We start from the raw sequence: 13,391 nt of genomic DNA, 5'->3' as shown, positions 1-13,391 counted from the left end.
TTTTGAAGAGTATTGGTCAGATAGTTTGTAGAAACTGTTTAGTTTGTTTTGATTTTTTAACCCTGATTATCTTAGGGATATGAGCTTTTGGGAAGAATGCCACAAAGGTAAAGTGCTCTTTTTATTACAACACAAAAGGGCATACATGATATCAACATGAATTATTACTGAAATTAACCTTCATTACTTAGTTAAAGCAGTATCTGCTAAGTTTCTCCATTGTAAAGTTGCTGTTTTCCCTTTTTCATACTGTTTTTGGTAGAAACAAGTCATGAAGCCCAGTCTACATTAAAGAAAAGCCCTATCTCCTGGAGGGGGAAATAACAAAGAATTTGTGAACATGTGTTAAAACCTCCATTCTAATTAATACATATTCTGGGGAAATACTTTGAAGCTGTGCAAATGTTCTACTTCACCTATTAAGAATCTCCCTCTAATTTTAGCATCAGTCAGTGCAATTACTACCTTGGTGTTTGAATGTTGATTGTATACTTCCCTCATTATTTCTACATTTACTATTTTAAAAATTTTCTGTGGGGAGTATTTATTCCTTCTTCCCTATTTATATTTTTAATTTTATGTCCTTTAATTAAAAGTATTTAGTTTACTTACATTTTATGAGATTAGTAATATATTTAGGTTTAAATTTACGGTTTTCTAAGTAGTTTCTGTTTCAGCTACCTCTTTCTTATTCTTTCTTTTCTTCTTTTGGGTTGTTTATTTTTAAGAAACTACTCCATTTATTTCTTACCTTAGCTTAGAAGTTTTGCTTTCTTCTATTTCTCTATAATAGTATATGTAATAATAATTCAATTACATTTACCTTCTTTCCAGAAAATGCAAGGGTGTTTTAACTTCATTTATCCCATTATCAGTTTATATTTTATTTTTGTATATTTTAATTGTATAGCTGCTTTTAAGACTTTTCCTTCCTTCTCTCTCTCTTTCTTTGCAGTTTTATATAATGGTTGAAGTTTATAGGATTTCTTGAATTTGTGGCTTGATATCTTTTTCAGTTTTGGAGAATTCTCAGCCATTATTTCTTTAGATATTTTTCCTACTCAGGTTTTTCTTCTTTTTTGAACTCCAGTTACATGTGTATTATATTATTATATTTTCTCACTGTATCCCCGTTTTCCACTCTTCTGTATTTATTTCCTTTACTTAATGCTCTTTGTGTTTTTCTTCTGAACTATTCTTTTCAGGCCATCAGTTTTCTGGCTCTGACTATTTTGTTAATAAGCCCATTTCCTGAATATTTAATTGTGATTATATTTTTCAGATTTAGAATGTGATTTGATTTTTAGTTTTCTGGTTTCCTGCTTTAATTTTTACTTTTATATTCTACCTCTTTGAACGTGGTAAATATAATAATTGTTTAGAAGTCTGATATTTCACCCCCCTGGTTTCTTCCAGGTACCTGACCTTTTGTATCCAATTTCAGAGATTGGAATAATTCACAGGAAAAGTGTAGTCTTTGAAAGGCTTATTTAATTTTAGTTATCTTTACTCCAGTCCCAAATGAGACACATTTACCACAGCCTTCTCCTCTCTGTGGATTATGGACACTAAATCCTTGTTCCTGGAGCCCTGCAAGGCTTTCCTAAGTGTTGCACACACTCTTACATCCCAACAGCATCTTAGCATTTAGTAGGTGCTCCATGGGAGAGTAGTCCCAAATAGGAACTCATCTGTTTTGTTTCTCTCCTTGTTAGTTTTTTGATGCTGTGAATCATATATTTAAAAAATATTTTGTCCAGTTTTATTTAAGTTGTCTTCAGCAAGAAGATTGATTTCAATAACCTATTATCTAGGCTAGCCACAGAAGGACAATAACACTACACAATCTCACTCATAGTTAAAGAAGATCTAAAGAAACTGATCTCATGAAGAAAAATGTGGGAAAGTAAGTGCCAGATGCTGGGGAAGGTAGCAGGGAAGGGTGGTTAGGAGAGATTGATCAGTGCTTATGAAGTCATAGACAGACAGGAGGATTAAATGCTGGTGTTCCATTGCACAATAGGATGATTGTGGTTAGTAATATTTTGAATACTTCAAAATAGCTAGAAAAGAGGATTTTGAATGTTTTTGTGACAAAGAAATGAAAATGTATGCATGATGAAATGTTAAATATCCTAATTTATCATTAGTGTATATATATATCAAAAGTCACAATGTATACCAAAAATATATACACCTGTATCAATTAAAAACAAGATAAAAATATAAAAACCCCAATTACCCCTTTCCCTAGTGAGTTTTTGTATAGCAATTCCATAAATTGCAGATATATTTATTGAATCTTCTATGTATTCTTTGTATTTATCCTTATTATTCTATCAATTTATGCTTTATTTATTTCTTTTTAAATGTTTTAAATTAAGGCATGATTTACATGGAGCTAAAGGTACAATTACTATGTGTATGACTTAATACATATACAGGAATGTTCATAACATATTCATAATAGTCACTGAAAGTAGTAAAAACCAGAAAAACTTGAATATCCATAGAAAGTAGAATGAATAAATTACATTAATCATATGATGAAATATAAATGATAAAGAATGAACTACTGTAATCAGAAGATTATCTTTTTTTAAATTTATTTTTATTGTAAACAAATGGGATACATGTTGTTTCTGTTTATACATGGAGTAACAGCATACCATTGGTATAATCATACATTTACATAGGGTAATGATGTTTGATTCATTCTGCTATTTTTTCCTCCCCCCACCCCTCTTTTCCCTCTATCTAGTTCCTCCTTCCTCCATTCTTGCCCACCTCCCACCCCCTCATTATGAATCATCATCCACTTATCAGCGAGATCATTCGTCCTTTGGTTTTTTTGAGATTGGCTTATCTCACTTAGCATGATATTCTCTAATTTCATCCATTTGCCTGCAAATGCCATATTTTGTTATTCTTTATGACTGAATAATATTTCATTGTATACATATGCCACAGTTTCTTTATCCATTCATCAATTGAAGGGCATCTACGTTGGTTCCACAATCTGGCTATTGTGAATTGAGCAGCTATGAACATTGATGTGGCTGTATCTCTGTAGTATGCTGATTTTAAGTCCTTTGGGTATAGGCCAAGGAGTGGGATAGCTGGGTCAAATGGTGGTTCCATTCCAAGTTTTCTAAGGAATCTCCACACTGCTTTCCAGAGTGGCTGCACTAATTTGCAACCCCACCAGCAATGTATGAGTGTACCTTTTTCCCCACATCCTCGCCAATACCTATTGTTGCTTGTATTCATGATAATCACCATTCTAATTGGGATGAGATGGAATCTTAGGGTAGTTCTGATTTGCATTTCTCTTATTACTAAAGATGGTGAACATTTTTTCATATGTTTGTTGATTGCTTGTAGATCTTCTTCTGTGAAGTGTCTGTTCATATCCTTAGCCCATTTGTTGATTGGGTTATTTGTATTCTTTGTGTAGAGTTTTTTGAGTTCTTTATATATTCTGGAAATTAGTGCTCTATCTGAAGTATGCATGGCAAAGATATTCTCCCACTCTGTAGGCTCTCTCTTCCCATTGCTGATAGTTTCCTTTGCTGAGAGAAAGCTATTTAGTTTGAATCTGTCCCAGTTATTGATTCTTGTTTTTATTTCTTGTGCTATGGGAGTCCTGTTAAAGAAGTCCAATCCTGAGCCAAGAAGTTGAAGATTTGGACCTACTTTTTTCTTCTATAAGATGCAGGGACTCTGGTCTGATTTCAAGGTCCTTGATCCATAGTGAGTTGAGTTTTGTGCAGGGTGAGAGATAGGGGTTTAGTTTCATTCTGTTGCATATGGATTTCCAGTTTTCCCAGCACCATTTGTTGAAGAGGCTATCTTTTCTCCATTGCATATTTTTGGCCCCTTTGTCTAGTATGAGAAAATTGTATTTATTTGGGTTTGTGTCCGTGTCCTCTATTCTGTACCATTGATCCACGTGTCTATTTTGGTGCCAATACCATGCCATTTTTGTTACTATTGCTTTGTAGTATAGTTGAAGTTCTGGTATTGCGATACCCCCTGCTTCACTCTTCCTGCTAAGGATTGCTTCAGCTATTCTGGGTTTCTTTTTCTTCCAGATGAATTTCATGATTGCTTGCTCTATTTCTGTGAGGTATGTCATTGGGATTTTAATTGGAATTGCATTGAATCTGTATAGCACTTTTGGTAGTATGGCCATTTTGACAATATTAGTTCTGCCTATCCAAGAACATGGGAGATCTTTCCATCTTCTAAGGTCTTCCTCAATTTCTTTCTTCAATGTTTTGTAGTTTTCATTGTAGAGATCTTTTACCTCTTTGGTTAGATTGATTCCCAAGTATTTTATTTTTTTTTTGAGGCTATTATAAATGGAGTTGTTTTCCTCATTTCCCTTTCAGATGTTTCATCGCTTGCATATAAAAATGCTTTAGATTTATGCATGTTAATTTTCTAGCCTGCGATTTTTCTGAATTCATTGATGAGGTCTAGAAGTTTTCTGGAGGAGTTTTTTGGATCCTCTAAATAGAGAATCATGTCATCAGCAAATAATAACAGCTTAAGTTTCTCTTTTCCTATTCATATCCCTTTAATTTCCTTGGTCTTTCTAATTGCTCTGGCTAGAGTTTCGAGGACAATGTTGAATAGAGGTGGTGAAAGAGGACATCCCTGTCTTGTTCCCGTTTTTAAAGGGAATGGTTTCAGTTTTTCTCCATTAAGAATGATGTTGACCATGGGGTTAGCATAAATAGCCTTTACAATGTTCAGGTATGTTCCTACTATCCCTATTTTTTCTAGTGTTTTGAGCATGAAAGGGTGTTGTATTTTGTCACATGCTTTTTCTGCATCAATTGAAATAACCATATGATTCTTATCCTTAAGTCTATTGACATGATGGATTATGTTTATTGATTTACAGATGTTAAACCATCCTTGCATTCCAGGGATGAACCCCACTAGAAGATTATCTTGAATTATAGTGTTAGAAAGTTGAGTGAAAGAAGCCAGACACAGAAAAGAACATATAGTATAATTTCATTCATATGAGGGTAAATACAGGCATACTTGACTGATAGTGATAGAGATCAGGACCTTGGTTACTCCTGTGACTAGAATATTGAATAAAAAAAGGGCAGGGCTGGGATTGTGTCTCAGTGGTATGACACTTGCCTAGTGTGCACAAAGGCCCTGGGCTTGATCTCCAGCATTCCCACAAACAAAACAAAGCAAAACATAAAAAATTGAAAATTAAAAAATGGGCATGAGAAAGACCTCTCCAGAGGAAATGATTTGGGTAATAGTTACATAGATACACACACACACACACACACACACACATACACACATACATCCATAAGCATTCCTGTGGAAATAATACCCCATCATTTCCAGTTTCTTGGATAAGATATATGTCTATAAATATAATTATTAAATTATATATAATACATATGATTATAATTATATTATATATATAATTATATATACAATTACATATAATATGTAAATATATAATACATAATGCATAATTATATATAATTATGTATAATATATATAATTATGTTAAATTTCTGAGAGAAATTTAAAAATGGAGGCTAAACCATGTTTATGAATAGGGAAACTTACTATCAAATAGATTTTTTTATTCTGTTTGAGATGGGGGTCTTACTATGTTACGCAGGTTAGTCTCATACTTCTGGGCTCAAGTGATCCTTCTGCCTCAGCTTCTCAAATGCTGGCACTACAGGCATGTACCATTGCATCTGGCTACATATCAAATTTATTTTAATCTACCCAAAAGTGATGCAAGATTTCAAAGCAATTAGAATCTAAATTTGATACAATTTTTCATGGATATTTTTATAACTTATTTAGAAGGTAAAAGGTTAATAATAGCCAGTATATTTCTGAAGAAGAGGACAGAGTGGAGACTGCATTAGATAGATATCAACAGATATTAGGATTTTTGAGAAACTGATAATAATTAAGAATATATTATTCATGTGGATACGGACAAATTGACTATAGAATGGAATTGAAACCTTAGAAACAGCACATGCAAGAGTGGAACATACCTATTTGTGCACTATGGCCACAAACCATTGTAATATCTAAGATTTTTTTCTCCTTCACTAAGAACCAATTTTGTCACTTGGGGATGATACCACCCTCAATGAGAATGCTTGTCCTACAGATATCTTAATTTTTTTGTTGTATCGCTGAATCTGATTTTCAATATTTAAACTTTTAACACATCTGTAAATAATACTGGCCTATCGCCTCCCTGAACCTTCTTGCACTATTATTTTTATTCTGTAGTTTTATAGGCAAGTAGAAGCTGCTGGAATGGTTTATTTATGGGAGTAATTAGGTTTCTTTCTTTCTTTTTTTTTCATTTCCTTTCTCACTCTGTTTAAGATGAGGAAGGCTTGAATTTCAGGCATTTATTGAAAACTTGTACATGCCATGTAAATGGATTAGACTCCTTAGTTGGTGCTTCTTTCTTTCTTAAGAGAAAGACCTCCTTTAGCAAGTGGTGAAAAATAAATGGAAAAGGATGAAAGTGATGGCATAGGTTTTTAAAAGATGTTATTTTAATAGTGTAGACATTAGTTAATGTAGTGATAAATTCAGTAAATATTTGGAAACAAAAATTGATAATTCTGTGCATGTAGGAGGTAAGAGAGGAGCAATAGCCCAGGCTGATTCCCAAACTTTTATTTTAGCATTTGTTATAACTTGACTGTTAACTTCAACTTTATGAATTCCAAAACTAATATTTCGTTCAGCTAAATTTTGCTTTACATTACAGAGTATGGCAAAGTTACCATTCAAGAATTTATGAGCAAGCTCTCTGATACATTGACAATTCCAAAAGCTGCAGGTGAGTTTTATATGACATGTATTTAATGCCCACATCTGGAAAGACAAGCAGGGTTTACATGTTAAAATAATATAGGCAAAAAGAGCAGTATTGGTGGTATCTCAATACATGACTTCAAAATATATTAGTAACAGAAACATCATGGTACTGGCAAAGAAACAAACACAGACCAGTGGAATAGAATAGAGGACATGGGAATAAACCCACACAGCTACAGATACCTGATTCTCAACGAAGGTACCAAAAACATATGTTGGAGAAAAGATAGATTCTTTAATTAAATTCTGGGAAAGCATAATATCTAAATATAGATATGTAAAATATTGAAATTAGATTCCTCTCACCCTGTATAAAAAACATTTCAAAATGAATCAAAGATTTACATATAAGATCTGAAATCTTGAATCTGCAGAGGAAAAGAAGGGAAATACTTCAAGATATTAGCATAGGCAATGGCTTTCTGAGACTCCTGTAGCTGAGAAAATACTAGCAAGGATTGATAAGTGGAATTGCATCAAATCTAAAAACTTCTGCAAAGGAACGTTTTAGGAAACAGTTAACAGAGATACCCTACAGAATGGGAGAAAATCATTGCCTGCTACTCTTCTGAGAGAGGATTAATACCCAGAATATATTAAGAACTCAAAAAACTTAGCTCAAGAAAAACCCCGATAGCCCAATCAATAAATGGGCAAATTAACTAAACAGACACTTCTCAAAAGAAGCAGCACAAATGGCCACTAATTATATGACAAAGGGTTCAGCATCTTTAGCAATTAGGAAAATGTAGATTGAGATTCCATCTCACCCCAGTCAGAATGGCAGTCATTAAGAATAAAAATAAGCAAGGATATAGTGATAAAAGGAACCCTGTACAATGTTGGTGGGAATTTAAATTAGTATAGACACTATTGAAATCAATATGGAGGTCCCCCAAAATCTTAAACTGAACTACCATATGATCCAGCAATACCACTCCTCAGGAATAATATCCAAAGGAATTAAAGTTAGCATACTCTGGAGATACCTGCATACCCATGTTATCATACCACAATTCACAGTTGTGAAGTTGTGGAATCAGCATAGGTGCCTGTCAACAGATGAATGGGTAAAGAAAATGTGGTATATATATATATACACAACAGAATAGTAGCCACAAAGAATAATAAAATCATGTCATTTGCAGGAAAATAGATGGAAATGGAGAACATCATGCTAAGCAAAGTAAGGGAGACTCATAAAGACATGTTGCATATTTTCTCTCATATGTGGAATCTAGAGAGAAAAAGAATGACATGAAAGAAAGGAAGAGTCTTAGAAAAGAGGAAGGAGACCAGGGAGAGGGTGGAAATGATCAAAATGTGTTATGTGCTTATATGAATATGCTCCATGAAACCCATTATTCTGTATAATTAATATGCACCAATAAAAAATATAGAATAGGTAAGTAAGAAATAAATGAAGGTAAAATAATTCAAGATTAGAGTATATATAGCTTTTATTTGAATTATAGGACAAATATTGCTAAGCTTAACCCAAATTTAAAATTGTAGGTAGTTTTACTTGATAATGCTAGAACATTACCAGATTATGTATTTGAGATTATTCAGTATTCATATTTGGTTTCTGAACTGAGTAGAAAATTATAAATGGTTAGAAGATAATTTTTAAAACTTGACTAACCTACTAGAATGAACTTTGATCAACATATTCTACATTCCTCTGAACAACCACCTTTCTACTCTCAGCTTCAATGATTTTAACATTTTTAGATTCCACCCAAGTGATATCATACAGTATCTGTCTTTCTGTGTCTGACTGACTTACCTAAGCATAATGGCCTCTAGTTTCATCTATGTTATTACAAATAACAGTATTTCCTTCTTTTTAAAGGCTTGATAGTATTCTATTATGTATTATCACATTTTCTTTATTTATCTGTTGCATAAAATATGTACAAAATCTGTAGGAGGAAAATACCAAAACACTCCTGAAAAACAACAACAACAAAATTATATTGTACTTGTGAAGGTATGTGTACTTGCATGTATGAAAGCACACTACAAGCAAAGTGAAGGTCAAATAACAAAATAGGACAAGCTATTTGCAGTGTCCTGTATATTGCAGATGAAAGGATGGTATTCTTAATCTGTAAGGTACTTTTAAAAAATGAAAAAATGAGACCAGAAATATAGAAACATAGACAAAATATGTGCACATGTTATTCATTAAAATTATGCAACATCCCATAACATATTCAAACATGTTCAACTTTACTTATAATATGAAATATGTAGATTAAAACTTAGATTGGCAAAAAATTTAAAAACTTGACAATGTAGTCTCTTGGTTAGGTTATAGGGGGAAAAACATGTACATATTGCTTTGGGGTATGTAAAACACTGCCATTCTTGGAAATTTGGCAATATCTTACAAAAAAACTATATAAATTTACCTATTTGGTGCAGCAATGTCAGTTATACAAACTTACCCTGAAAGTGCCCTCCAGAAATATGAAAATAAGGTTATTCTTCACAGAATTATTTGAAATTATAAAATAATTGAAAACAATGCATAAACATTGGAGATGGGTTAAATAGTTTATCTATACAATACAGCATTATTGAACTGTAATAAAAGAATGAGTAAACTGTGAACTGATATGGAAAACTTTCCAGAATAAGTTGTTAAGAGGAAAAAGTAAAACAAAAATAGTGATGCCACGTACCAAAATTTATGGGACAGTGTGATGACAGTTCTAAGAGGAAAATTTATAGCATTGGGTACCTACATTTTTAAAAAAAGGAAAAACATCCCAAATAAATTAACCATACATCTCCAGTGTACCATGATCAAGTGGGCTTCATCCTAGGGATGCAAGGTTGGTTCAACATATAAATATCAACATATAAATAAATGTAATTCATTACATCAATAGACTTAAAGATGAGAATCACATAATTATCTCAGTAGACACAGTTAAGCATTTGACAAAATACAACATCCATTCATGCTCAAAACACTAGAAAAACTAGGGATAGTAGGAATATACCTCAACATTATGAAAGCTATATATTTATGGTAAACCCAAGGCCAACATCATTCCACATGGAGCAAAACTGAAAGCATTCCCTCTAAAAACAGGAACAAGACAGGGATACCCTCTTTCACCACTTCTGTTCAACACAGTTTTTGAAACCCTAGCCATAGCATTTAGAGAAAGAAAGAAATTAAAGGGATATAAATAGGAAAAGAAGAGTGCCCTATCCCTATTTGCTGATGCCATGATTCTGTATTTCGGAGGCAAAAAAACTCAACCAGAAAACTTCTCGAACTCATAAATAAAATTCAGCACAGTAGCAGGATATAAAATTTACCCCCATAACTCAATTGTGTTCCTATACACCAATAATGAATCAGCTGGAAGAGAAATTAGGAAAACTATCCCATTCACAATAGCCTCAGAACAAAACAAAACAAAACAAACAAACAAAAAACAAAAATCCAAAACCTTGGGAATCACTCTAACATTGTAGAAGTGAAAGACCTCTATAATGAAAACTACAGAACACTAAAGAAAGAATTTGAAGAAGACTTTAGAAGATGGAAAGATCTCTTGGTTAGGCAGAATTAATATTGTCAAAATGATCATACTACCAAAAGCACTATACAGATTAAATTCAATTTCTGTTAAAATTCCAATGATGTTCTTCATAGAAATAGAAAAAGCAAACATGAAATTCATTTGGAAAAACAAGAGGCCTAAAATAACCAAAGCAATCCTTAGAAAAGTGGAACAGGAGGCATTATAATACCAGACCTTAAACTATACTACAGGGCTAGTAACAAAAACAGCATGATATTGGCACAAAAACAGACATGAAGACCAACAGTACAGAATAGAAGACACAGAGACAAACCCACATAAATATAGTTAGACAAAGGCACCAAAACATACAGTGGAGAAAAGATAACCTTTTCAACAAATGGTGCTGGAAAAACTGGAAATTCATATGTAGCAGAATGAAATTGAATCCCTATCTCTCACCCTACACCAGAATCAACTCAATGGATCAAGGACCTAGGTATTGGACCAGAGACCCTGTGCCTACTAGAAGAATGTGTAGACCCAGCTTCATGTCAGGTCAGGAACTGACTTCCTCAACAAGACTCCTGAAGTCCAAGAAGTAAAATCAATAATCATGGTATCAAATTGGATGGTATCAAAGTAAAGAGCTTCTTCACAGCAAAGGAAACAAGCAAGAATGTGAAGAGAGAGCCTATAGAATGGGGGAAAGTCTTTACCACTTCTACCTCAGAGCATTAATCTCCAATATATATAAAGAACTCAAAAAATGTAACATCAAAAAAGCAACCCAGTGAATAAGAACTAAACAGTCACTTTACAGAAGAAGTATGAATGGTCAATAAATATATGAAAAAATGTTTAACATCTCTAGCAGTTAGAGAAATGCAAATTAAAAGTACACTGAGATTCCATTTCACTCCAGTCAGAATGGCAACAATCAAGAATACAAGCAACAATAAATATAGGGGAGTGTAATGGTTAATTTGCATTGACAACTTGATTAGATTAAGAGATGCCCATGATTAAGAGGCTTCTGGGTGTGTCCATGAGGACGTGTCTAGGAATGATTGGAATGTGGGATAGTGAGAAGTGGAGACCCTCCCTAAGCATGGGCAGCACTGCCCGTAGGATGGTGGCTTGAATGAAATAGAAGTTGGAAGAACAAGGAACTCTAGTCTTCTTGAATGGGTTCTTGATTGCTGCTTCAATTATCTGAGGATATCGGATAAATGCCTTCCAACAAAGAAAAGCTCAAAACCAGATAGATTATCAGCTGAAATCTTCTTCATATTATTTCATGACGTATAAAGGAGGGGAGAACTTCCAAAATTGATTCCAGGAAGCCAATATCACCCTAATACCAAAGCAAGATAAGATACTTCAATGAAAAAAAACTACATACCAATATCACTGATGAGCATAGATACAAAAGTGCTGATTAAAATATTAGCAATATGTATTAAAAGCACACTAAAGATTGTACACCATGGTCAAATGGCCTTATTGTAGGGATGCAAGATTTAAAATATGCAAATCAGTAAATAATTCATATCATAAATAGAATTAAGGACAAAAATCACATGATTATTTCAATAGATGCATAAAAGCCTTAACAAAATTCAACACCCATTTATGTTTAATAACTCTGAAGAAACTAGGGCTAGAAGGAACTTCCCTTGGTGTTATAAATGTTACATATGGCAAACCCAAAGCCAGCATCATGCTAAATGGGGAAAACCTGAATCATTTTCTTTAAAATTAGGAACAATACAAAGATGTCAACCCTCCACTTCTATACAATAAAATACTTGAAAATTTAGCCAAAGCAATGAGGAAAGAGAAAGAAATTAAAGGTATGCAAATATGAAAAGAAGAAATGAGGTTATTTCTGTTTGTAGATGATACAAAACCTAGAACCCCCTCCTGCAAAAAACAAACAAACAGAAAAACAAAAACAACCAACCAGAAGACTTCTAGAGCTAATAAGTTTAGCAAATTAGCAGTATATAAAATCAACATACAGAATCAATAGTTCGTCTCTATACCACTAATGAACCCACTGAAAAATAAATCAGGAAAACAGTTCCATTCACAATAGCCTCAAAAATTATAAAATACCTAGGAATAAATCCTACCAAGCAGGAGAAAGACCTCTACAATGAAAATCTTAAGAAAATAATTAAGAAATTAGAAATTGAAAGCCCTCCCATGTTCTTAGATACATAGCATTACTACTGCTGAAATGGTCATATCACCAGAAGAAATCTACAGATTCAATGCAATCCCCATCCAAATTTCAATGATGTTCTTCACAGAACTAGAGAAAACAGTCCTAAAATTCATATAGAAACATAAAAGAGTCAGATTAGCCAAAGCAATTCTGAGTAAAAAGAACAATGCTGGAGGCATCACAAAACCTGATCTCAAATTACACTACAGAGTTAAACTAACAAAAACAAACATGAATACCAGTGGAATAGAACAGAAGATAAGAGACACAACCACATAGATGGAGTCGTATGATCCTTGAAAAAGGTGCCAAAAACATATTGAAGATGACAGCCTTTTCAACAAAAGGTGTTGGGAAAACTGTATATCTACATGTACGAGAAAGAATCTAGATCCCTATTTCTCATCCTTTGAGTTGCACAAAAGGCAACTCAAAGTGAATCAAAGCCTAGGAATTAGACCAGAAACTTTGCAACTTCTAGAAGAAAACATAGGGGTAACACTCCCAACATATAGGCACAGGCATCAACTTCCTTAATAAGATTTCCAAAATGCCAGGCATAAAACTAAGAATCAATAAGTGGATGGCTTCTCATTGAAAGATTCTTCACAGCAAAGGAAAGAAGTGTGTGATGAGAAAGCCTATAGAGTGGGAAAAATCTTTTCCAGGTGCTCTTCTAACAGGATTAATATCCAGAA

The 13,391-nt window shown here is 33.3% G+C and overlaps 1 protein-coding gene across 1 annotated transcript in view; it reads left to right on the top strand.

Moving 5' to 3' along the window:
- EFCAB13 (EF-hand calcium binding domain 13) overlaps positions 1-13,391 on the top strand; it is a gene marked incomplete at its 3' end in the record, with an annotated part of 174,619 nt that overhangs the window by 126,517 nt on the left and 34,711 nt on the right. Inside the window, exon 21 of the mRNA XM_079130326.1 lies at positions 6,803-6,874. Coding sequence (XP_078986452.1) covers positions 6,803-6,874 — 72 coding nt within the window. The remainder of the gene's footprint in view (positions 1-6,802; positions 6,875-13,391) is intronic.

This window comes from Sciurus vulgaris (assembly GCF_902686455.1).
Source record: "Sciurus vulgaris genome assembly, chromosome: 3".
Taxonomy (NCBI): domain Eukaryota; kingdom Metazoa; phylum Chordata; class Mammalia; order Rodentia; family Sciuridae; genus Sciurus; species Sciurus vulgaris.
The sequence above is the reverse complement of the archived record's forward strand: the minus strand, read 5'-3'. Positions and strand labels throughout refer to the sequence as shown.